Source organism: Leptopilina heterotoma, unplaced genomic scaffold (genome assembly GCF_015476425.1).
Source record: "Leptopilina heterotoma isolate Lh14 unplaced genomic scaffold, ASM1547642v1 Lhet_14, whole genome shotgun sequence".
Classification (NCBI taxonomy): Eukaryota; Metazoa; Arthropoda; class Insecta; order Hymenoptera; family Figitidae; genus Leptopilina; species Leptopilina heterotoma.
Window position 1 is genome coordinate 3,375,097 of NW_025110859.1, and position 26,790 is coordinate 3,401,886.

Here is a 26,790-nt window from a genome sequence, read left to right on the forward strand (position 1 = left end):
TATGTAGGATCAACATTTTAAACAAATTTTTTAAAAATTTTATTTACGAAAAAGAATTTTTTTTATTACTTAATTTTTAAACATAACAAAAAGAATATTTAGAGATAAAAAAAAATTGGGATTTGGAGAATTAAATTCAATGGAAAAATATTTCTCTTTTTTTCTTTATATTTCATTGAGGAACTGTCAAAGAGTGAGTCAGATATTACAGAAATTCTGAGCGAAGTAAAAAGAGAGAAAAATTCGTTAATAAAAAACATTAAGAACCCCAAAGAAAATAATATCTATCTACTTTAGATCAATTTATTAAATTTCATACATTATTTTCTCTCACACACACTCTCTCTTTTTTTTTATCTTTCTCACTCTCTCACACACTTTTTTTCTCTCGTACATTCTCTCATTCTCTCTCTTTCTCATTTTCGGTATGATCCAAAGAATTTTTTTTTTATTCAATATTCCTATTAATATTCAATTTGTACAATATAAAAAAGGAAAAAGAAAAATAGAAAAAGGACCCACGAAAAATGTCTATATTACTTTAATGTGCAAAAATTCTTTGGTCCAAACCTCCGAACATTTAGGTGATAATTTTTTTTTTCCTAAAAATCAATTTACTGTCTAAATTAATAAAATTACAAAAAAAAAATATATATATATATATATTCAACTTCCATGGTATTCTTGTACAGAGGAGAATAATTCTAATACTAACGTGATGTTTCTCGACGATAATTTGCCTAGTCACCCCCCTTTTTTTTCCAATGAAGGAAAAATTTTCTTTTTATTCAAGAAGACAATTTTTCTTTTTACTCCAGATTTACAAGCAAGGAAAAAAATATAACTTGCAATAAGAATAATTCTTTTGTTTTGACAGAAGAATTTTGTTTTGTTTCTTAATTGTCAAACTTATCTTCCCGCCGATTTTTTTCTTATCTAAACACTAAAAAATCAAACTATACTGACTCTTCATAAAGAGTCGAATTTTTTAATAGAATTTTTTTTCTATTTAAAAACTATAATAATATTCTACAATATTAGTAATATTGTGTCTATAAATTAAAATACAAAATCAACAAATTAAGTCTAAACAAAAAATATTGCTATCTCGTAGAGAAACATCAGTTTTTAATTATTTTTTTAGACATTATGTACCATTACACCTTGTGGAGACATTTTGAAAAATTTGCCTTTTCCACAGCACCGGAAGCATACAGTGAACATTCTCTCAATTATTTAATTAGTTACAATCAGTCATTGGATTTATTTCATAACAAACTCTCTTTTTTTTCATTTAAATATGATTTAAGTGCTATCGTTGCACATTTTGTGAAAATTCGTATTGATTCGGGTTTTTTTTTCTTCTTTCTTTTCGATCGACTCTATGATCCATTAATAAGGCCTCTGATTTATCGATACCTAAATACATTCATGAGAAAATTTATTTTTCGAAATTGTAAATCAAAGACCAAATATTTGTTTCAATTTAATTTTTTTCGAATTTTCCAGAATTGAAAATTCTCGTGTATTTATAAATTTGTAAAGCATCATTTTGATCATTTTTTTTTTAAATTCTGAGTGATTTTTTTCTTCTTTAAATGTCTATATTTAAAAACGTATTACAATGGAGAGTATAAAATGCTACAAAACAATTCCAATACGCTTTCTCGAATAGTCGATTATGATGCTTTGTTTTAAGGCCATAAAATACATATTTTTTTTTATTTTAGCAAAAAAAAAAAATGCATCGCTTTGCGAGGCAAATCGATACGTAGTCCGCACATATCGATAAATTTGGAAATTCTTTTCCTTTTGTCAAAAGGAGATAATAGGATTCTTTTCCACAGCCTTACCAGAGAATGTTCACGGTGTAAGACAGTAAGACATTCAAAAAAAACTCAGCGCAATTTTACTTTACATTTTAATATATGTATATTACTATTAACATTTACTCATTTTCATTTTTTCATTTTCTTTTTTCTTTATTTATATTACAATAAAACTCAAAAAATTATTGCATGTCAAAATGGACGAAAATGGAAGTACAAACATTTTTTTTCCATTCTTCTTTTATAAAACTATAATTTCAAGAAAAAAATCAAAACTTAAATTTTATTTCTGAAATTAAAATTAAAAACTAGAAATTTTTTTTTGAAACAGTTTCAATCAAAATTTGAAAAAACGTAATTAAAAAAAAGCAAAAACAAGACAAATTTTTGTCTTTGTTGTAAGTATATAATAAATAAAAGCGAAAAAAATGCACTTCCATTTAAAAATATTTTGTACGATTATTGAGAATATTTAACATTTGGTAACTTAATGTTTCGGAAATTTACTATAAATTCGATTTGACTATCAAGAGTATTGGATTCACAGACCATAAAATAATTCATCTTCACAAAAAAATCATCATCACTTCAACAAAGAAATTTCAACCAAAACTCTAAATATTCAACAAATTTGATTTCTTTGATTTTTTAATTAAAAAAAATAAATTGAAAGTTCTTTCTCGAAGTAATGTAAGAATAAATGTAAATAAAAAAAACCCCTACACGATAGTATTTTCGTAAAAAAAAAGTTTTCAATTCTTGAACAATTCATCAAATATTATTTCTCATAAAAATAATATATATTTTATACAAAATAGTCATCACAATATCAAAAATAAATAGTGAATAAAAATTATTTTAAATATTTTAAAAACGTATTATATCTTTTTAATAAAAATAAAAATCATACAGTAAAATTGAAAAAAATGTGGTGTTACAAAATTGAAAACTTTTTCTCGTTTGAAAAAATTTAAACAATTTTTTTTTTCTTTTGTACTTAAACATCTAGATTATGGCGAAGTTGTGGATCATGTGCCGAGTTATTTTTGGCCACTGTCATTTATGAATTAAGCCAACACTAGAGACATAACATTATACAACTATAGCTTAATCTTAAATAAGAAGTGAAAGGCGAAAAACTCTTTCATTGCCTAACTACTCTGCCTTTGGGACTTCTAAAAAGAATATTGTGTGTGTGTGCGACTCTCATCATCGTCATCATCTTCCAATTTCTCTTTCTTAACTTCTAAGTCTTTTCTTTTCTTTTTTTTTATATTTATATAAATATTTAACATTATCACTCAATGGATTGCTCTTTGCACGTAAAAACTCAACATCTGCAACTTTTTTTTTTCTATTGTAAAGAAAAATTTCCCATTGTTTCACAGCTTTACAAACCCTGTCAAAAAAAAGAAGTGTCAACATAAAAATGTAAAATTACAAATTACTATTAATTCAATTTACATGGAAATTAAATTTTCATTCTCGTTTTTTTAATTAATTAATAATTTTTCATTTTTTAATATTAATAATTTTTCACGTTTTAATTATAATTAATAATTTTTCACTTTTTAATTAATTTATAAAGTTTATAAATAACTTTTCATACAAATAAAAAAAGTGGATATAAAATTGAAACTTGTGTATAAAAATACGACTTATTTTGTCATTAAAAAAATAGTTTAGAGAATTTTTCTTTTCTATTATTTTCACCGATCAAAATGAAAGTGTTTTTAATTTCCGGACAAAATGCTTCAAAACATGGTGTCCAGATTTACATTTCGCAATGTATTCGAAATCAGTTTGAAATATGGATTAATTTTTTACTTCTTCCAAATATTTTTCTACTTCATTAATATTCGGTAATTAATTAATTAATTAATTAATTATTTATTACAGTAATTATATTAATTGCTTTCTATTTTAATTTTCAATTCTTTCCTTCTTCGATCGATAATTTTAATAATAAACTTTCATAGAAGAATATTTTTCTGATTGTAAAAACTTTTCATAAATATTAATTAATTTTTCTTTCTATTGTAATTTTGAATTTATTCCTCTATAGGTAGATAAATTTTTATTTCATAAAACAATTTTCAGTTTTGAACGTTCAAATAAATAAAAAATTTTTTCTATTCAAATTTTCAAATACTTTCGAAAATTATTACACTGAAATGGAACATTTTCTTATAGTTAAGAATTTCTTTAATATGAAAAACAATTTTCTTTTGCAATGGAATAAAAAATGTCGTTGATTTGAACGTTCGAATGTTTAAGAACATTAAAATAATATTTTTCTGAATTAAAAACTTTCCATGTTAGATAAAAACTCGAAAATATGTAAAATCAATAGCAGTAAATATTTTCTGATCAAACTATTTTAGCTAAAAATTGTCATTTAAAAACCGTCTCTCTCTTTTTGTGTTTAACAAATAGCAAGAAATACATTTTTATGAAAATATTAAAATTGAAAATTGTTGTTTATAAAAAACGATAATAAAAAAAAATTTATATGAAACGATAATAAAAGAAATTTTCCAATTTTCAAGTACAATTTCTGATTAAATTATAATTTAACAAAAAAGAATAAATTTTGTCTACATAAATGATAAAAAATGGAAATCAATTTTCATCTTTTGGAATTCAAAGGTTTTTTTTTTTGCTTCTCAGACAAATAAAAAATATGAAAAAAATTATTTTATAGATAATTAACACTTTATTTGTTATTGTATGTATATCATATCGATAAAGATCTTAAATATATAACATTTCTCTTTTCGCAGATAAAAAAATATAACTGAAATTATTTTTTCCCCTAAAGAAAATGAAGAATTTACTATAAAAAACTGAAGAATTTTATAGCGCTAAATCATAACTTAAATTCATAAATATCTGGACACCATGAGAAAAAAGTTGATCCAATAAAGTAACTATTCCCATCAGAATATAAAAAAAAATTTCGTCATACGCTCTGTTAAATAATAATCAAGATGACGCGACCTTGATAAAATTTGTTAAAAAAAAAATCCATTAAATAAGAGAACGTATTTTTTTTAAACAAGAGTAAAAAAAAGTTCATTTTTAGAAGCCCCGTTTTTTTTCATTTAAATAATTGATTGTAATTTTAGCCACGGTTTTTTTTTCTCAGTTCCGTTTGTTTTAATTTCACTCATACTATGATAAAATACACAGCATACTTAATTATTAATAAAGATACAAGCCTAGTAAAATGGCATTCAGTAATTATTCTCTTATAGGATTAGTTCCTAAGGATATAAAAAAAATATACAATTTCAAGTAAACAAGCGGAAACATTTTTCCGTAATCGTGTTTTTTTTTTGTACTATCCGAATGCCATTTTTATTTTTTTTGTAATTAAATTAACGTATATCTTACAACGTTCGTGGAATGGCGCTATTGATATAGGGCCATTCCCGAGATCCTAGCTAAAATATATAATATAGTAAATTTTTTTTTCTGAGTTTATGTTCCTACACGTTTAGTGGAATTCCACTGTGATATACAGTCGCTTCACGTTACTCACAACTTTACGGGTATTTTTTTTTTAGATACATCGATTTATTTTTCCTCCCAAGAAGAAGTATTTGCTTTTTTTTTTTTAATATTTCGAGAATTGAGAAAATTCGTGTTCTTTTAATTATTTAAAAAAAAAAATGTCGAGAATTTTTCGCTCAACATTCCTAAACTGTACAGACAAAAATTGTCTCGTGTACGAGAGGTAAAGAACAGAGTAATCACAGATCAGTTAAAAAAAAACATAAAAAAAATATTGAACGAAAGGTCCGATAACAATAAGTATTTAACGAGACGGAGAGAGTAGAAGAAAGGGACTATTCTTTTTCAAAGCATTTTTCCCCGAAAAGTGGAAACTCACGTTTTGCGAGCAGTATGAAGGACTTATACTTACCTGAGCAGGTTGAGATTTATTTTTTTTATCCCCCGCTAACATTGATTGCACACGAATCTCGAAGCGGTCCTCCTTCATTGAAAAGCAAAATTAACATCCTCTTTTTGTTTCTATCGCAAAGTCTCTTTTTCTTTCCGGTGTAATTTTTTTTCCTGGCTAAAAACTGACTACGAATGTTCAATCTCAAAAACATCGTCTTGTTACTAGAATATAATTAAATAATTTATAATTTACAAAATTCTCTCTTGCTCGTTCTTTTATCGCACTTTCGTTCGTATTCTTTTTCGTTTCCTTTCATTTTTTTTTCTTTTTTTTTTCATTTGCTTTCTTTAAATCGCTAGATCTAGCTTTCGCTGTCGTCTTTTCTTTCTCTTTTTTTGGGAACACACAAGCGGTTGTACTGAAGCACGAGTCATCAACACAAATATAATACAAAAGCTGCTTGAAGTACCACCAACTCGAAGCGATTGATTTTTTAAAAGTTATGAATTTTTTTTAATTCTATCGCAAGAAAAGTTGATCCGCCAAAGATAGTCTACTGTTTTTTGTTTGTTTGTTTTGCTTTGTATTTAAATGCGGACACAATACACGCACCTGTCTTTTTTGTTCACACCTCAACCAATGAACTTTCTTGTCTACCGTGGTGTCATTCTTCTTCTCGCTGTTTTGATTTTTCGTTGATTTTGTGGTATTGGTAATTTTGGTGTAGCGCTGTGAACAAGCATTAAAATATTTTAGTACATAAATTTACTTTAAAGAGAATTTTGAAAATCAATAACACTGGTGATTATATTTAGCGAAAGTAAATTAAAAGCAATAGAATAAAAGTTTCGTTGAATTTTTATTTACATTAAATTGAATTAAAAAACGAATTTTTCCATAAAATAAAAAACATGTTCAAAAACTAGGTATTTCAAATATTCTAGAATCTTTACATAAATAATAATGAATCTATCTTCACATATTTCTGAATTTTAAGTCTTAAGAATTATGTTTTAATTTTTAATTTAATAATCAATTAATTTAATGTTTTTTATTTAATTATTTTCAACCTAGGTACTTTTTAAATTTAAATAAATATTGTATACAAAACAATTTTAATATAAACAGGGTTGCCACAAATATTTCATTTTATTTTTCCCTGACTTTTCCCCGATTTCCAGACAAAATTCTCACTTTTTCCCTGATTCTAAAAAATATTCTGATTCACTCTAAAAATTATTACAAACTCAAAAAAATGTTCTATTACATTTATTACAAATTTCATTAATTGTAAAATTATTCAAAAACATCAATAATTTCTTTTTTAAATAAATATTTCATCATTATTATTTTTCCGTAGGAATTAAAATTCTTCAATACATTCAAATTCAAACCTTTTTGAAATTCAACAATTTATAAGAATATTATTACAAAACATAAAGAAGGCGATCACTCCGAATCGAAGACTCGGAGTGATCGCCTTCTTCATGTTTTGTTATAATTTAAATTACCATGAAATTTTTCAAAAAAAATTTTATTAAAAAAAAAATTATTATTATATTATTATTATTATTATTATTATTATTATTATTATTATTATTATTATTATTATTATATATTATTATATTATTATTATTATTACTATTATTTTTATTTATTTTTTTTTAAATCCTAATAAAATCCTTCGCAAGAATTCAATTATTTTTAAAAAGTAGTAAATTTCCTCAAAAAAATTCAATTATTTCAAAAAATTGTAATAAAATTCGTTGCAATAATTAAATTATTTTCATAAATAATAAATCGATTATTCGGTAAAAAGAATTCAATTATTTAAATTAAGAAATAAATAATTTATTGAATAATTGAATGTTTGTTAAAATTGAATTCTCATAAAGAATTTTATCAACAAATTTTTAAATAATTCAATTATTTTGACAAATTTTAATGAAATTTTTAAGAATAATTACAATTATCAAGGAATTTGATTAAAATATTGTATCAAAAATTAATTAAAATCCTGCGAAAAGTTTTATTATTTATGAAAATAATTAAAACTTTTTCCAAAAATTTTATTAAAATTTTTCTAAAATAATCGAATTTCTTCCAACGAATTTTATTCAAGTTTACAAAAATAATTGAATTTCGGTGAAGAATTTTACTATTTCTAAAAATAATTGAATTCTTGAAAAGAACTTTGTTAAATTTTTTTTAAATAATTGAATTCCTGTAACGAATTTTATAAAATTCTGTTTAAATAATTGATATTTTTCGAAAAATTTTCTGAAATTTTTTGTATTAAATAATTCAATTCCTGTGAAAATTTTATTATTTATGAAAATAATCGATTTATTTCGAAGAAATTTATTTATTTAAAATCTTGTAAATTATTGAATTCCTGTGAAATTTTGTCAAGAATTTTATTAAAGTTTTTAAAAATGATTGAATTTCGTAAAAGAATTGTATTATTTATAAAGATAATTGAAATTTTGACAAGAATTTTTAAAAAAATTTTGAACATAATTGAATTTTGGAGAAGAATTTTATTATTTTTAAAAATATAATTTAAAAGACCAGAATTTTTAGAAAATTTTGAATATAATTGAATTTCTGCGAAAAATTTTATTACTTTTGAAAATAATTGAATTTCTGGAATTATTTGTAACTTTTCCAAAATTCCATTTTTTTTTTAGTATTTTCAACTAAAATTTTTTTATCAATCTAGTATTTATGAAAATTGTAAAAATGATTCATTAAATAATTTATTTCTCATAATTTTATGATAGGGTAAGTGCGGGTATAGTCGGACAGTACTAGTAGTCGGACACTTTCGTGTTTTTTGTCAAATAAATAATAATGCATTGTGATAATTACTTTAAAAAGTATACTAGACGAATGTGTGAAGTTTATATTTTATTAAAATAGTGTTATTTTCGAAAATAATTAAACAAGAAATATTTTATTTAATGTTTTAAAAATCATGGTGTCCGACTATAGATACAACCATTTTCGAGTAGCGCGATGAGTGGCACAAAGTTTTGTTGATAATTAATCATAAATATTAAAACTTATAGGGTTTAAATATTATATTAATAACTTCTAATTTGCTTTAATTCCATTTTCCAGCAGATAGCAATTAAAAAATTATCTGTTTTACTTTATAAATCCAAAATATCTGACAGATGTCCGACTATAGAAACAAGGGGAAAAAGTGTCCGACTACTAAAGCATTCGTAATTTTTTATTAAAATGTTTATATTTTATTAAATACTCAACTATTTGTAACAAATTTATATGATTTTTAATCCTGAAGAACTCCTTTAATTAATAATGTGCTTATAAACACAGTAGATATTTGCTATTTCAAGAAAAAAAGCATAATTTAAGATTGTATCCTTAAGTGTCCGACTACTAGTGCATTTACCCTAGTTCTTGTAAAATTTAGTTATTTAAAAAGAAATTATTGTCAGAAATAGAAAAAATTCAAGGTTTTGTATTAAAATTCGTGATAATTTCATAGTTTACGAGACAAACAAAAAAAAACATCAAAATTTAGAGTTTTTTCCTTGAATTTTTAAAATTCAATTTTTTCCAGTACTTTTACTAAAAATCCCTGACTTTTCCCTGACTTCCCTGACCAATTTTACTTTCCCTGACCTGTGGCAACCCTGATAAAATTTTCAACATTTAAAATTAAAAATTTAAAAGTTTAATTTAATTTAATAATAAATTTTCTTTAAAATAATAATTGAAGAATTTACTCACTTGAATGTTGTTGGTTGATTTCCTCCAGTGAAATTAAATGACACTGAATTTGGAGCATTAAAATTGAATCCACCACTTGGCGGTGCTGGACTTGACGTTTGATTCTAAAAATATAAATGAAATTATAGAAATAAAATTTTCAAAAAAGATGTAAAAGAAATTTTTAAATTTGCTTCTTTTAGTCTTTTTTAAAAACAGGAATGAAAAATAAATCATTACATTTAAAAACTAGATTAAATTCTATTCTATTTCTAAATAAGAAACATTTGTTTAAATTAAAAAAAATACACTAACATATTCAATTAAAATTGAAAACAAAAATATAATTTATTCCAAGTACTAAAATATAAAAAAAAAAACAACGCAATTGAATAAAAATTCAGTTGCGTTTATTTTTATCTCAAAAATTAAAAAAATATCAATTATTTTCTTCTTTAAATTAATATCAAAAATAAAAAAATAAAACAAGGTAAAAAAAACATAAATATTAGCATTTAATACTTTTACTGTTTATTGTACAAAAAATCGAACATTTTGAAATACATAATAAACGAATATTTGCAAATATTTTTTTCATCACTTTTTCAAGTGTATTTCTATTAATTCTCTTCAGTTTTTTAATCATTAGTTAAAACGCACTGAAGTTTATTTTTGTTTTTTAAATTTCCTATTAAAAATAATTTACGAACGACTAAAAAAAAACGAAACAAAAAGTAACAGATAAATCTAATTATCTTTTTTTCAACACTTTATGAAGTTATTAACAACTGTTTCCAAAATCGTATTAAGCGTAAATATTTCCACTCGCGATAAAAATTATTTTCAAACACATTAAACTTTGAAAAATATTAATTATTCAATAATTATTAAAATTTAGAAAAGGAATTTTTCATAGAAAACCAAAATTTATAAATATCAAAATAATTAGACATTGATAATTATCAAATAATTAATATATTTTTGAAATCTGTGAAAGAAATTCTTCATGGAAAACAAAAAATATTCATAAATATGAATAACAATTTTTAATAACATAATTAAACATTGTTAATTACTAAATAATTATACTAAAGAATTATCAAAAAATTCTGAAAGAAATTCTTTACAGAAAAAAATTTTTCACTAACAAAATTACATAAATTATGAAACAAAAACAAAAAATGAAAACGCATTAACATAAGTTTGATTTTAATGAAAAATTCCACAAACTTGATATTTTCGTATTTTAAAAAAAAAATTTTAACTCATAGTTTTTTTAATAAATTTGTGGTGAATTTCATTTTAAACATTTTAAATAATCGAAAGTTGTTATTAATTAATAAAATTAAATTTTATATAATGTGTTCACAACTTTTTCAAAAAAAATTCACAACTCACACATAATTCTAAAATAAATGATGAATTTTGTAAATAATTTTAAATAATTTTTTAAATAATTTAATTATTAATTTGAATGAAGATTAAACACTTGTTACAATTATTTTTTGACAATTCTCTACGTCGGTAAAGTTAATTAACAACGTTTATGATCAACAATTGAAAGAAAAAAAACATTTTTCTTGATGAAACCAATGAAATGTTTTGTTCATAAATGTTTTTTCTTCAAATTATTGATGAAATTAATTGAAAAAATTATGTAAAACATTTTTTTTTATACGAAAATGAAAAAAATATTTTTTCTTCTAAATCGTTGATTATAAACGTCGGGAACTTCACCAACGTAATTTTCTTTACTCTCTAAATCTGAATCAGTTACAATCTTAACCGAACTAATTTAGTGACCGATTTTTAGTTTTCAAATCAGTTAAAATTTCAAATGAATTAAATGAATTCAATATGTAATAGACTTTTTGCTTTTAAATCTGCCAAAATTTTATTTACTTATCAGTATAGCAATTGTTTTTTTTTACTAATGAATCAGTAAATTCTAATCGAGTCAAAAGCAAGAAACAAATTAACATTTTAACTGATGCAGATTTACATGGAGAAAAATATGAAGTAACTTTTACTACTTTTATAGTAAAAAATTTCTGGTAAAGCATTTCTGGTAATTTTTACTACTTTTGGAGTAAATTTTGCTACGTTCGAAGTACATATTTGTAAAAATTAGTAAAATTTACTTCGAACGTAGCAAAATTTACTCCAAAAATAGTCAAAATTACCAGAAATGCTTTACCGGAAATTTTTTACTATAAAAGTAGTAAAAGTTACTTTATATTTTTCTCCGTGTAGAGAGTATGGATAGAATTTTAATTTCTTTTACTGTAATTGTTTAATACTTTTTACTAATTTAAAAAAAAAAATTTTTATTCCTTCTACTGTAAAAAATGTTTATTTTTTCTTCCAAACATGTTCAAAATTTACACTTTTTGGTGTTAATTTTTCTTTAACTATAAAAAAAATACGAAAATATCGAGTTTAAATTTTTTTCGAACGATTTTTCCTTTGAGACTAAAGGAGAGAAAAATAATGATTTCCTTTGAGACTAAAGGAGAGAAAAATGATGATTTCCTTTGAGACAAAAGGAGAAAAAAATAATGATTTCCTTTGAGACTAAAGAAAAAAAATGATGATTTCCTTTGGAACTAAATAAGAAAAATAAGAAACGATTTTTCCTTTATGACTATAAAGGAGCAAAGAAAGCAACGATTTTAAGAAATCACGATCAACATACCATTCCACCGAAATTAAAGCCCCCAGTAGATGCGGAGGGCGGTGCAGCGCTTCCAAAATTGAATCCAGCGTTTGACGTTCCCGCTCCGGAGAAAGAAGTCTGTGGTGGTTGTTGTTGTTGTTGCTGTTGCGTTGCGCCAAAAGCTGGCGGCGGTACTGTTTGTCCAAATGCAGGTGGTGCTTCGGGTTTTGGTGCATTGAACGAGAAACCACCGGCTTGCGCTGGAGCAGTTGACGACGTACTAAATGTACTTCCACCGAAACTATTGCCAGCCTGTGTTGTATTTGCCGCAGTTCCAAAGCCAAAGAGAGGTTGTGGTTTTGGGGCCGCTGCCGGTGTCGTGGAATTCCCTCCTGCGCAGAAATTAAATCCACTCGCTGGTGTCGAAGAGCCAAAAGTGAAGAGATTCGAAGCCGGTGGTGGAACAGTAGCCGCCGTTGCTGCTGAATTTTCACTTTCATTTGGTTTTGTTGATGAAAATACACTCGTTGTTGATGGCGAACTAAACGAATTGTTTGTTGTTGTATTCGCAAATATTGCCGCCGATGATCCAAAAGGCGATGGCGTTGTTGATGCGCCAAAGGAAGGTGGTGCCGTCGATGGAAAGAGTGGAGCCACCGCACTACTTCCACCAAAACCGGAAGAAATCGTCTTATCTGGAGTTCCAAATGTTTCTTTGTCACCAAAAGCGAGAACCTTCTCCGGAGCTGTGAAAAGTGGTTTCTTTTCTATATTTCCAAATACCGGGAGTTGTTGTTCGGTTTTTGCTAAAGGAGGCGGAAATGGTGATCCAAAGCCAGTGTTGCTGGGGAAGGAAAGTAGGGGTTTCTTTTCCGCAGGGGCTGTTGGCTCTGTCTTGCTACCACCGAAGGAGAAAGTATTGAGTGTCGTCGATGGTTGAATTCCAAAGTTTGTTGATTTACTCTGATCGGCGAAGGTCAATGTCGCGTTACCAAATTGTGGAAGACTCGTCGTCGTCGTCGTCGCTGCTGCTGTTGTTGTTGCAGTCACTGAAGGTGTCGAAATTGCCGGTGAACTAGTCGATGTGAACGAAAAACTAGGAGTTGAACTAACTGGTTGACTACTTGTACTCGTTACCGCTGTGAATGGAGAATTTGTTTCTCCAAAAACGGTCTTTTTCACTTTAGTATCATCATCATTGTCGGCCGGTCGTTTTGCACTCGGTGAACCGAATTTAAACCCACTGATAACAGTTGTTGTCTCCTTGGTAGAACCTCCGAAACTGAAAGTATTCTCAACTTTTTTCTCCGTACTCTCAATGGTTTGTTCCACTTTTTGCTCTTTTTTCTTCTCCTCTGTTTTTTGAATACCGAACGTAAACGTTGGTTTATCATCTTTTGTGATCGCTACCGAATCATCGGTAGTTTTTTTATTATTATTACCGAAAGTGAAACCTGTCGTTTCAGTTGTACTCTTATCATTACTCGGAATGCCAAATGTAAATTTCTCTGTACTTGTGGTTGCTGGTTTCATTCCAAAAGTGAAACCGGTAGAATTCGATGATTCTGTGGTTTTAACATCTGTTTTAACATCTGTTTTATCGAGGCCAAACTTAAAAGAAGATTCCTTCGCCGGTGCGCCGAAACTAAACTGAAGTGTTGAACCACTTGAGCTTGTGGTTATTTTTTCCGTTCCTGGTTTTGCACTCGTACAAGCTATACACTCGGTTGCGTCGGCTTTGTTTGAGACTAAACATGCGTCACAACTCCATGAGCCAGTGGGTGTTTTGAATTTGTCACCAAATCCGAGAACTGGTGCCTTGGTGGTTTCCTCGGGTTTCTTTGCACTGCCGGGTTTCACGGCCTTACAACAAGGACATGTGGTTACGTTGTCTGCATTTCGTACCATACAACAGGGACATTCCCACGTACTGCTCGATTGTTTGAAAGCATCAAAAGATTTTAAAGTTTCTTGTTTCTCTTTTTGTCCTGGTTTTGCGGTCGAGCAACATGGACAAGTGGTCACATTTCCATTGTTTCGTACCATACAACCGGAACATTCCCAAGAATCACTGGCGGGTTTGAATTTCTTCAGAAGATCTGATTCAACTCCGGTTTTGGTAATTTTTGCTCCTGGTTTTGCACTCATGCAAGAGACACATTTCTCCGCCGACTGTTTATTTCTCACTAAACAACTACTGCATTCCCATTGATCGGATGATAATTTGAATTGCGAACCGAAACAATCGTTCTCAATTGGTTTGAGTTGTGAGGCGTTGGTTGTCGAAACACGCGGTGGTTCCTTAACCTTAATGCCCGGTTTGGATGATTTACAAGCAGTGCAATGTGTTGTACTGTCGTTTCTGATTAAACATTCGGAACATTCCCAACTTTCCGTCTTCTCTGCATTTATAATTTCGACATCATTTTCAATTTCCATTTCTGTATTTGATGGTTTTTTTGTCTCCTCTTTTTTATTGTTAAGTTCCTTCAGGAAATCAACGACACTTCCCGACTTTAATTCAACGGTTGCGGTGGGAATTGATTCTTTAAATGATGCCTTCTCCTTTGGTCTTGGCGCTGTCGAACCGGACCACATGAAATTCGTCGCTGAACCTGAACCCAAAAATGAATCGTTCGATTCAATGCTTAATGTTCTCGAGGAGCTGTTCAATTCACTGGCGACAATTTGTTTTGCGTTGGGATTTATTGGATTACTGAAGGTGAAATCAGTGATGGATGATAAAGATTTCGTGGTACTTGTCACTTTAATAGGACTGGCAAATTTAAACGAATCATCTTTATCAGTATTTCTGTCGGCTGGTTTTGTATATTGAGGTAGGGCAATGTCGAATCGTGGAAGAGTTGAAATTGGTAATGCAATTGTTGGAAGATTAACAGGTTCCACAATCTCTTCATCCATTGGATTTGTCTTTGATTTTACTCGAAGCTTTCCTCGGAACTTTAGATCATCATCAGCGTCCGTTCTAAGAAGAAAGAAAATTGAATTAAATTAAAAATATTATTCTAGAGAGAAATGGAAATTATAGCAATAAAAACTAATATCTGATTAGGTATATATTTAGTACTGAAAAGTAACTTACCGAATACGATATTCAGAAGGTGTGGTGATTGGAGGTGCGCTGTGAGCAGAAACGATATTTCTGGCAGCGAGCGTCGTGTCTTGTAATCTCTGTCGTCTTCTAATTTTCAATAAATCCGGCACCGTCGGAACCATGAGTTGTTGAGTTCTATGACGAAGACCGACCCGTGGCGATGTGACCACCTCTTCCCTTGGTCTTTTCGTACCTCCTGAATTTGTCAAATTTGTCGTATTTTTAATTGGAATTTTCTTCGCATCCAAAACTGGCGATGAAAAATGTTCAAGAGCGTCTAATATTCTCTTTGCAGTTTGACTCATTCCAGAAGAATCGATATTTCCATTATTGAAAGGTTTCACCTGGACGTTTGTTCTTCGGGGAACTTTAAGCTTGTACTGAAATAAAGTTAGTTGTATTAACAATTTTGTTTCAATTAATTTATTCCATTTGCAGGGCTCGACCAGTGAAAGTATTTACGGACCAAAAATGAAAAATTATGGACCAATTACTGACAAAAATATAACGGCTCCGAGTCAAATAAAAGAACATTTTACTTAAAACTATAAATTAAATTTTTTCATAACTATAAAACATGAAGATATCGATCACTCCGAGTCCTCGACTCGGAGTGATCAATTTCTTCATGTTTTATATTAATTATTTTATTATTATTTGTGAAAATAATTGAGAAGAATTTTATTACTTTTAAACAATATTTAATTTTTGCGAAGAATATTATTACTCTTGAAAATAATTGAATTTTTGCAATAATTTGTAACTTTTACAAAATTGAATTTTATTTTCGTGTTTTTAACTAAAATTCTTCTATAAATGCATTATGTTTAATAATTTTTGAAAAAGTTCTTTAAGAATTTTCAAATTTATTCAGGGTGGCCGCAAGATTGACTTTATCAATTTCCCTGACATTTCTCTGACATTTTACTGACATAACAACGAATTTCCCTGACAAAAATTTTTTTGTTTAGAGCAAAAAATGTATTGCATGACCGTCTTAATTTCTTTAATTGTCCTGACAAAAAAATTTTTCCTGACATTTCCCTGACTTTACTGACAAAAATTTTTTTCCTGACATTTCCCTTCTTCTTTAATTGCCCTGACAAAAAAATTTTTCCTGACATTTCCCTGACTTTACTGACAAAAAATTTGTTTCCTGACATTTCCCTGACTTTACTGACAAAATATTTTTTTCCCTGACATTTCCCTGACTTTACTGACTTTACTGACATGTGGCCACCCTGTTATTTGTTTTCAATTCAATTTTACAAAATTTCAATTATTCGTAAATTCTTTAAATATTAGAAAATACTTCAAATAACGACGGTTTAGAGTGCAAACCAGCTAACTCCACTTTTTATCAAATTTGAGATTCTTTTTGTATTTGATAGATAAAGAGGTGATACATCAGCCAAGTAAAACAGTTTGACGAAATTATGTCTCTAAATTGCTAAAAAAGTGTTGTGAGTAAAACAGCTGACTCCACACCTGTCAAATTGCACTGCTATAACTCCACATAATATATTGTATTGTATTGAAATGTGTCTATATTTTGAGTGTAAGAGATATCAATTAAAATATATTTCAAAAGGAAGTACTTATTATTATTAAGTAGCATTGTGTTATTCTATTAATAAAACAAATATACTGAAAGTTTTGTTCTATAAGAATATAACCTAAAAATTCTTTTGAAAAGCTTTTTTGACTCTTCTGAAAAATTTCATAATTGTGAGTTAGCAGGTTTGCACTCTAAACCGTCGAAAATATAAAAAAAATTCACTTACACTTTTTCAAAAACATTAATTTCAAAATTCAATTATTTCTAAAAATTCACGTTTTAATATTTAATTATGATATAAAATTTTAATTGAAATTCATTTTTAAATCAATTTTTATTAAAAAATTCTACTAGAATTCAATTATTTAAGTACAAAAATAAATAATTTATTGAATTATTTGAATGTTTCTTAAAATTCAATTCCCATTAAGAATTTTATTAACAAATTTTTAAATAATTGATTTCTTTCGACGAATTTTAATATAATTTTTAAGAATAATTACATTTTTCGACGAATACGATTAAAATTGTATTAAAAATAATTGAAATTCTGCAATAAGTTTTATTATTTATGAAAATAATTGAATTCCCAAAAAGAATTTTATTATTTACGAAAATAATTGAATCCGTGTAAAATTTTTATTATTTATGAAAATAATTGAATGATTGCGAAGAAATTTATAAAAAAATTTGTAAATAATTGAATTCCTGTGAAATTTTTAATACTTTTTATAAAAATAATTAAAGGTTTGCATAGAATTTAATTAAATTTTTTTTTATATAATTGAATTCTTTTCGACAATTTTTTTAAAAATGTTAAATATTGAAAATCATTGAATTGAGGTAAGTTTTTAAAAATAATTGAAATTTTGCCAAAAATTTTATTAAAATTTTGGAAAATAATTGAATTTTTGGAGAAAAATTTTAATATTTCTAAAGATAATTGGAATTTTGACGAGAATTTAAAAATATTTTTGTAAATAATTTGTAATTTCTCCAAAATTAAATTTTTTAAAAGTGTTTTTAACTAAAATTCTTCTATAAATCCATTATTTTTTAATAATTTTTGAAAAAGTTCTTTGAGAATTTTCAAATTCATTTGTTTACAATTCAATTTTACTTTCTATTATTCGGAAATTCTTCAATTAAATATATTAGAAAATAAAACTTTCAAAAAAAAAATTTCAAGTAAAATTGAAACAAACTTTTTCAAAAAAATTAATTCTTTAACAGAATTGTTAGTTAAAAGTATGAGAAATTAAAATTTTTAAAGATTTTAATATGAAACCTTTTCAAAATTCAATTTTTTTAAAAAATTCACACTATAATGCTTTTAATAATCAATTTTTATCTAAAATTTGAAGTGAAATTTATTTTTAATTCAATTATTTACATAAAAAAAATTATTCAATATTAATATATACAAGAAGTTATCAATCCTCCAAGTCAATCAATTATTTAAAAATTTGTTGATAAAATTCTTTATGGGAATTGAATTTTAAGAAACATTCAATTATTCAATAAATTATTTATTTTTGTATTTAAATAATTAAATTCTAGTAGAATTTTTTAATAAAAATTGATTTAAAAATAAATTTCGATTAAAATTTTATATCATAATTAGCTATTAAAACGTGAATCTTTAGAAATAATTGAATTTTGAAATTAATTTTTTATTTAATATATGTTTATTTAAAACAAACGAATATTTTATGATACCTTTAATTAAGATATTGAAAAAGTATTTGTTAATTGTGCGTCAAATTTTAATTTTATTGCAAACAATAACAAAATTAGACATTTACTTACTTATGTTTTCTTAATGAATTTTTATATTGTAGAAGTATTATTATTCATAAAATATAAAATATATTTTTAAGTCTCTAAATTGTTTTGAGTTATTAATTATTTTTTAAAATGATGCAAAAATTTGTTATTGTAAAAAGAAGGTATAAAAATTTTAAATTTCGAAAAATTATTAAAAGTGTTTCTTTAGTTCGTTGTGTGAACTATATATTTTCTTAAATGTTTGTATACATTTACAAAAAACTTTAAAAATTTTGCAAAGAATTTTATTAAAATTTTTGAAAATAGTTGAATTTTGGTGAAGAATTTAATTATTTCTAAAGATAATTGAAATTTTGACGAGAATTTTCGAAAATTTTTTAACATAATAATTACTTTTGAAAATAATTGGATTTCTGAAATCATTTGTAATTTCTCTAAAATTTTCCCAATAATATAGCACAATTTACGAACTTTTCGTCTTTTCTCAATCAAATTACGGACTTTACGGACCTTTTTTCAAAAAAACTGACTTTTACGGACTTGAAGCAAATTTACGGACCTAGTTCAAGTCCTGGGCGACAAAAATTTAATTTTGTTTTTGCCTGACCTGTGGCAATTCCGACAAAAAAAAAAGAAAAATTCATATAAAGAGAAGAAAAATGTAAAGAAAATACCTCATTATTGGAATTAAAAAGACTTCGAGTACGTTTGTAAAGACCAGCAGCATTTGCCCCGCCAAAAGTGACATTTCCCGAATAAAAGGGAGACGCGAGAGATGATGAACGATCAAGATTGTTGCTCATAATTGATGAATTAAAACTAGGTCTGCGACTGCTGAGCGAGTCACGATTGCTTGTGTCTAAGAAAAGTGATCTAGGCGACTGCAAATGATTCGCTGAAAAAAAGAGGAAATTATTGCTATATAATATATGTTTTAAAAAGAGCAAGTGCAAAAATATGTCAAAAGCAAATGTCAAACAATTCTTACTGTAATTCATTTTATTATCGTCCATAAACCTCTTCTTGTTGGTGAATGAGGCAGCAAAGCTCGTATTTGAAGGAGCCTCTTGCCTATTATTTTGTGGAATTAGAGAACTACACCCGCTGGTACTTTCACTTGATTCGGAATTATCGTCCGCTTCGTTAATAACTCCATTGTCCTGAGTTGGATTCAATGAATTTAAATTCGATCTTTGCGCTACTGTATTTCTAACGTCATTTTGAACAGCTGGCGTTGATGATACCAAGCGTCGTAAACCACTCGGTCCAGCTGCCAATGGTTCGAGGAAATCCTCATTCTATTTTTTCCAACGACATTCAATATTAGTAGCATATACGAAAAATAAAATTAACTTTTTATTTATAAATGACAAATACTTACTGTTTCGTCGTGATTGGGAAAATCCTTGGATTCATCGACTTTATTAAGAGAAGATTTGTTTCTCAATTGAATATTAAATGTTCCAGGAGGATGAATTACATCCATACGTATACGTGGACGTTTTGCAGGTGGTGCTTGTTGTACTTCCTCTGTAGATTCTTCGCATTCGGTGTTTACTGAATTATTTAACACTTCGCCATTATCTTCAGAACTGTTGAACCATTTACTGATCCAAGATCGCTGAGGTATTAAATCCGTTACCTTTGTGGCAACTTTCTTGACGAACGACTAAATAAAATAATAAATAATTTAATATTCATTCATTTTTCCCCTCATAATTAGATTATTTTCAATTTGAAAAATATTAATTTCTCGCTACGAAATTCATTAATCTCGAAGAAAAACTGTGATTGTAAGTTCTTATTCCCTTTTTTAATTATCATTAAAGGTCAACGATAATTACGCAATAAATCGATAAAGTCGTGTGGAAATATTAAAACATTTACGAATTCATCTAAAATTAATTAAATTCAATTTTAAGAAACTATAATTTTTTGTACCTAACCTGAATGTGCCAAGATAGCAAAAAATTATTCAATTTGTTTTTAAATTATAAAAATCAAAACTATTCTAGAAAAATGATTCAAAACTTAAATTAAAATATCCTTAATATTGAAAAAAATGTAAAAATTCCAAGTATCAACGACAAATTTTTAATAATTTATGTAACAACTATATTTTGTTATAAATCATCCATTTGTTCATTTTATACATTTTATAATAGAGAAAAAATGTCAAAATCATTGTAAACGCCCCTCCCCCTCACCGAGACATTTCATTGAACTGTGACAAAAATTTTTTTCCGTATAATTTTAAAGCGAACCCCACTTGATTGCCGAATAAATTTACAAAAGAACAACAGAACAAATTGCAAGTACTATATATGAACAGTAAGTCAAGGTTAACATGCCTGAAATATGAGAAATTATCGCCACGCTCTGCTTTAAGATTGAGGTTATTGAATCTTGAAGCGCAACGTTTATTACGCGTGGATTTTCATTAAATACATTTTTTTTTCAAACATGTTCGAAATAAATACAATATTGATCTATGATAAATAATTTGATCCCTCTTTGAATTAAGGGACAAAATTAATTCTCAACATATAAAATGATCGTTTTTGCGGAAAAATCAAGTTCGGTCCAGGTTGTAAGGGGGGGGGGGCTAAGGAATGAGGGAAAAGAAAACGAAAGCCATGCAAAATTACTCACGTTGTTTGGATCGTAGGGCTTTCCTCCATGTGACCGTCTTCCAGATACGTTGTTACTACCCTTGGCCATGATCGCACCCCTCACTCGCTACTAATTAACACGCGGTAATTGATTTAGACGTAATAATTTCATTCCAAATTGTCACTGCTACACCACCGCGCGACTTAAAACGAGGCCACGAGAGAAAATATGGCTGCCAAACGTTTGCGCGCCAGCGCTCTTTACAAAACCCAGGGAACAATTATAGTCAAATTTGATTGGCTCTGGAAACTTGTCCATTTTATTTTTTTTCTGAAAACGGAAAATTTTTGCGAGCCAATCAAATTTAGTAATATGTTGATCGAAAATTCGATCTTTTCGAACAAAATATGTTTTTATGTTGAATAGCAAAATAGAACATAAGAAAAGAGAATTTTTCTGATTGTATTCTTATGTTACGTTCCAACATAAATTGAAACCATTGAAACCATTGTGGACGAAGCTTTATAACACTTTTTTGACACATGCACGATACACATCATCAGTATTTAAAGTTCCATGAGAAATACGCAACACTATTGGTCGGTTCTATTGAATCCACGTGTGACACTTTATAGGTTAACAAATATTTAATGGCGTTGAGTTGAAACAGCTGTGAAAAAATTATTTCTTGTGTGTTCTAAATTAAAGTGAAAATTGGTAATAATAATTAATAATGGCTAGTCCACGAACTCGTCGTGTTTTAGCTGAATTAAAACCAAGTGATGAAAATAATGTAAGTTTTTAAATATCCTTTTTAAATAACAAAAATTTCCCAGAAGCCTTATTATAGTCTCCAATTGGAAAACGTCTTAAATAATTAAAATGACCTAAATAATTCAATTAATGTTTTTTGCTTTTACATTTTTCTGCTTTATTTCTTAGAAAAAATAGTGTGCTTTTTTTTTTAAAGAGTAATTATTTTTTTAATAGAGGTGCTTCGAGTGTGGAGCACATAATCCTCAATGGGTTTCTGTCACATATGGAATATGGATTTGTCTTGAGTGCTCAGGAAAGCATCGAGGACTTGGAGTTCATTTATCCTTTGTTCGTTCCATTTCGATGGATAGATGGAAAGACATTGAATTAGAAAAAATGAAAGTCGGAGGTAATAGAAAAGCACGGGAATTTTTTGAAGCTCAATCAGATTGGGATGATTCGATGACTATTTCACAGAAATATAATACAAAAGCTGCTGCTCTTTATAGAGACAAGGTAATTATAGTTTTTGAGAACTAGAAAATTTTATTTTTAGAATTATATATTTTATTTTATTTTTATTATCTTCTTTATTTCAATTCTTTTATTGATTTTAATTTTTTAGTACGATAGAATTAAATTGAAATTTTATTAATAATTAGATTGCAACAACTGCCAAAGGTGAAGATTGGAGTCCTTCCACATCGAGTGCAAAGAATTTCGTCAGCAGTGCTGTTTACGAGAGTAAAGAATATAATTCTTACCAAAATGATCAAGGAGGAGATTCCTATGAGAATTTCAATACGCCAGCCTTTAAATCACAAACAGAATCTTTTTTCGCAAGAAAACAAAATGAAAATTCCACTCGTCCGGAGTAAATTATTTATTTTATTTATTACAAAAAAAATGTTTTTATTAATTAACTCCAAAAAAATTAAAATGAAATTATTTTCTAAGGACTAAAAAAAAATTTCTAATTTACAGAAATCTTCCACCAAATCAAGGAGGAAGATATGGAGGTTTCGGTTATCAAATGGAAGCACCGCCAAAAAGTTCTTCTCAAGAATTTTTCGACACTGCAGTTTCTTCCCTAGCAAGCGTAAGAATTACTTATTCACTAAATGAATTCCTTGAATAATTACTAACTGGCAACTACTCACTCACTTTTTTTAAATAAAATTAGCAACTTTAAAAATAATAGAACGTAAAAATTTGTAAATTTAAAAATTTTTTTTTATAAAAATAAAATATGTCATATATTCTAACATAGAGAATTCAGGGCAAAGTCAGGAATTTTTATTAAAGGTACTGAAATAAATTAAATTTTTAGAATTCATAAGAAAATTCTGAATTTTTATGTATTTTTTGTTTGACTCAAACTATAAAATTACCACGAATTCTAATATAAAACCTTCAATTTTTTCAATTTCTGACAACATTTTTTTTTTAAATAACTTAAATCTTTAACTATTATCATAAAATAAACAAATTATTTAATGAATAATTTTACTTAAATATTTCAAAATGAATTCAATTTTAAAAGAGTTGCGTTTACAATTTTCATAAATAAATGAACTTCAAATGGTTTCAATTTGAAATTTTATAAAATTTCAAAGTTGAATGAATTTAATTAGAAATTTTAATGAACTTAGATTTTTGAAAAATTTTAATAATTCAAAATCTTTTAAAATTAGTTAAATTTGTCAATATGTATATTTAATTAATTATTAAAAATAATAGATTTATAGAAGAATTTTAGTTAAGAACACTAAAAAAACTCGAATTTTGAAGAAGTTACAAATGACTGCAGAAATTCAATTATTTTCAAAAGTAATAAAATTCTTATTACAAAATTCAATTATTATCTTTAAAAATTAAAAAAATTTTCTTCAAAATTCAATTATTTTCAAAAATTGTAATAAAATTCTTGTAAAAATTTCAATTATTTAAAAACAATCTTAGTAAAATTGTACGTAAACATTTAATTATTTTCATAAATAATTAATTTTCACATGAATTAAAATATTTACAAATTTTTTATAAGTTTCTTCTCAATAATTCAATTATTTTCAGAAATAATAAAACTCATCGCAGAATTTCAACTATTTTTTATACAATTTTATTTAATCAAATTCTTTGAAAAATGTAAAAATTCTAAAAAATTTTATTAAAATTCGTCAGAAGAATGCAATTATTTAAAAATTTGTTTAAAATTCTTTATAAGAATTAAATTTTAAGAAACATTCATATATTCAATAAATAATTTACTTTTGTATTTAAATAATTATTGAATTCTCGTAGAATTTTCTAATAAAAATTGATTTGAAAGTGAATTTTAGTTTAATTTGAGATAATAATAGAATATGAAAATAATTTTTAAGTAGTTAGAGTAAAAATTGATTTAATTTTAAATTGTTTTTAGGGCTGGTCCGTTTTCTCTTCGTCTGCATCGAAAATTGCAACGAGAGCCACGGAAAATGCTATTAAAATTGGAGGATACGCCACTCAAAAGGTATCAGAGATTTCAGAAACTGTAGGGGATAAGGTATGTTTTTATTTTCTTTTCCTTTCACAATTTTTTATAATTTGCAATAATTGTTTCTTGCTTATATTTTTTTTTCTTTAATTAAATATTATTTAAAATTAGTAAATTATTTATTTCTTGTTGGAAATTTCCTTTAATTTAAAATCTGAAAATCGTATTTGTTTTCCTGTATTTTAAAAGTGTTTCGTTTCCTTTTGTTTAGTAATTAATTTTAGTTGTTTATTAATTAAGTTATTTAATAATTTTAGTTCTTTAAGTTTTATTTTATTTTTGGTTCCTTATTTTTGATTTCATCAGGTACGAGAAGGTACACTATTGAATGATGTTGGTTCTCAAGTTAATACTTTAGCTGCTAAGGTAGTTACGCTCGATCGTTGATTTTTTTTAATTGATTATTATTTTCAAACTGTACTTTAACTAATTTTCTTTTTAAATTTGCACAGGTTGGAGATCTGGGTAGAAGAGGATGGGGCGATATTGGCGGAACCAATTCCTCCGAACAGAGTCGCTACAATTCTCAAGGAAATTATCAAAATTCAAATAGCTATGAGGACAATTTTAACAGAAATGATTACTCCAACGAAAAATCATCTTTGGTTTCTGATTCTAATCTCAAGTAAGTCTGTCAAATTACTAACTTGATTATCCTTTAATGACGACAGTATTTTAAATAACGTAATAATAATTAAATTTTTAAATTAATAATAATTAAATTGGATAATAATTTAACTAATAATTCAATTAAATAATAATTAAACTACTAATAATTAAATCAAATAACAATAATGCAATTATGAAAAAATATATAAATTAAAAATTAAAAACGTTTCATAATTCTAAAGATCGAGTTCTTCAACGACAAATACATCATCGCACGACTGGAATTGGGAATCAAAACCACGATCAATGTCGGAAGCATCAGTGGAAAGTCGATCGTCATTAACAACAACAGCAACAACAACAACAACAACTTCAAAACGAATCAAAGAAAAGCAAACAAAGCAAGATTCATTGATGAGTTTTGATAAAGAAACTCCAACAACTGGATATAATTCAAAATTAGAAGACGACGCTTGGGAAATATTGAAGGATTAGTCCTCATAGTGAAAAATTAATTTCCACTCTTCATGCCTCTTTGTGCTTCAATATATCAATGAAAGAGAAAGAGAATAAAACTTGCAAGTGAAACAATTTGCATTTATATCGTATTATAGAGAAGAAAGAAAAATGTACATAAAAATATTGCTCGACATCGATTGTAAATGATTTAATTTTCAAATGAAATCTCTAACTAAATGTTTAAAGAAAAAAAAAACAAAAACAAAAAAGAAGTAAAGGCTGACGTTAATATTTGATGTTGTTAGATGTGAAAATATCTTTAATGTTGGAATTTTAAAGTGACAAATATTTTATAATCGATAATAATTTCCCTTAATTTTTTCACTCTTTTTTTTTGGGAAATTTTATGTTTTTAGCAAAAATTTCGTTAGGAAATTTTATTATTATATATTCGATGTATTGTTTGTTTTTTTAAATTACTAACGGAATATTTAAATATTATATCAACTACATTTTATTGCAGTTGAAATTAAAAGAAGACAAATAAATATATATATATTATAAATATTGAATGATTTATAAGTAATGCTTGATAATGAAGTATTAAAATTTAAATTAGATAGAGAAGTAAAGAATGGTGTAGTGCATTAGTATAAATTTAATTCGTAAATATTATATAGATGTAAGTAGATAAAAAATGTGTGAGTGACTGTTTTCTATTAGAAACAAATTAATTCGTAAACAAACAAAAAAAAATGAGAAATTTTTGACATTAGCGAATATTCGTTTCATTCATGCAGATTTTTTTATTTCTGTATTATTATCATTAAGAATTTAATTCAAAATACTCCATATGTAACTCGATATATACAATTTTGACAATAGTTTCACGAGTTTAATCAAGGTTTTAAATAATTGAACATTTAAAACTTTATTGTATAAAATTATTCTTAATATAATTCCAGAAAGTTTTGTATTTATACAGTGCATTCCACATATAATTTTTTAAAATTTATTCTGTAAAGAAACAGAGGAAGAGGCACAAAATAAATGTCAAGTACTACAGAATTGTCCTTTTTGTACTTAATTATTTCTCCTTTTGAATTTTTGTCTTGTAATTTATTTTTTAATTTAATTTATTTAAAAAATATTTGTTACAAAAAATTTATATTATAAATACTATTTATACATTTAAATACTAATTTCTTTATTTGTAAATA

At 26.2% G+C, this 26,790-nt stretch overlaps 2 protein-coding genes across 3 annotated transcripts; one reads left to right on the forward strand and one right to left on the reverse strand.

The window, feature by feature from the left end:
- Window positions 1–3,068: 3,068 nt before the first annotated feature.
- On the reverse strand, window positions 3,069–21,460 carry LOC122498037 (nuclear pore complex protein Nup153). 2 transcript variants are annotated; one of them, XM_043605533.1, is made up of 9 exons: window positions 21,250–21,460; window positions 19,979–20,266; window positions 19,586–19,895; window positions 19,272–19,492; window positions 15,240–15,631; window positions 12,176–15,122; window positions 9,502–9,605; window positions 6,352–6,468; window positions 3,069–3,228 (listed from the first exon to the last, which is right to left on the reverse strand). In XM_043605533.1, exons 1-8 carry the CDS (start codon window positions 21,316–21,318, stop codon window positions 6,393–6,395), a joined length of 4,407 nt encoding a protein of 1,468 aa, XP_043461468.1. In that variant the 5' UTR covers window positions 21,319–21,460; the 3' UTR covers window positions 3,069–3,228; window positions 6,352–6,392. The 2 variants fall into 2 exon arrangements, with proteins under 2 accessions (XP_043461468.1, XP_043461467.1); XM_043605532.1 differs by lacking the exon at window positions 3,069–3,228 and having other exon boundaries at window positions 5,693–6,468.
- Window positions 21,461–21,838: 378 nt separating this feature from the next.
- Window positions 21,839–26,638, forward strand: LOC122497949 (ADP-ribosylation factor GTPase-activating protein 1). Its single transcript, XM_043605384.1, has 8 exons — window positions 21,839–22,003; window positions 22,201–22,482; window positions 22,629–22,840; window positions 22,951–23,065; window positions 24,389–24,511; window positions 24,809–24,868; window positions 24,955–25,127; window positions 25,354–26,638. The coding sequence occupies exons 1-8, from the start codon at window positions 21,944–21,946 to the stop codon at window positions 25,604–25,606; spliced, it is 1,278 nt and encodes a 425-aa protein (XP_043461319.1). The 5' UTR covers window positions 21,839–21,943; the 3' UTR covers window positions 25,607–26,638.
- The last annotated feature ends 152 nt before the right edge of the window (window positions 26,639–26,790 follow it).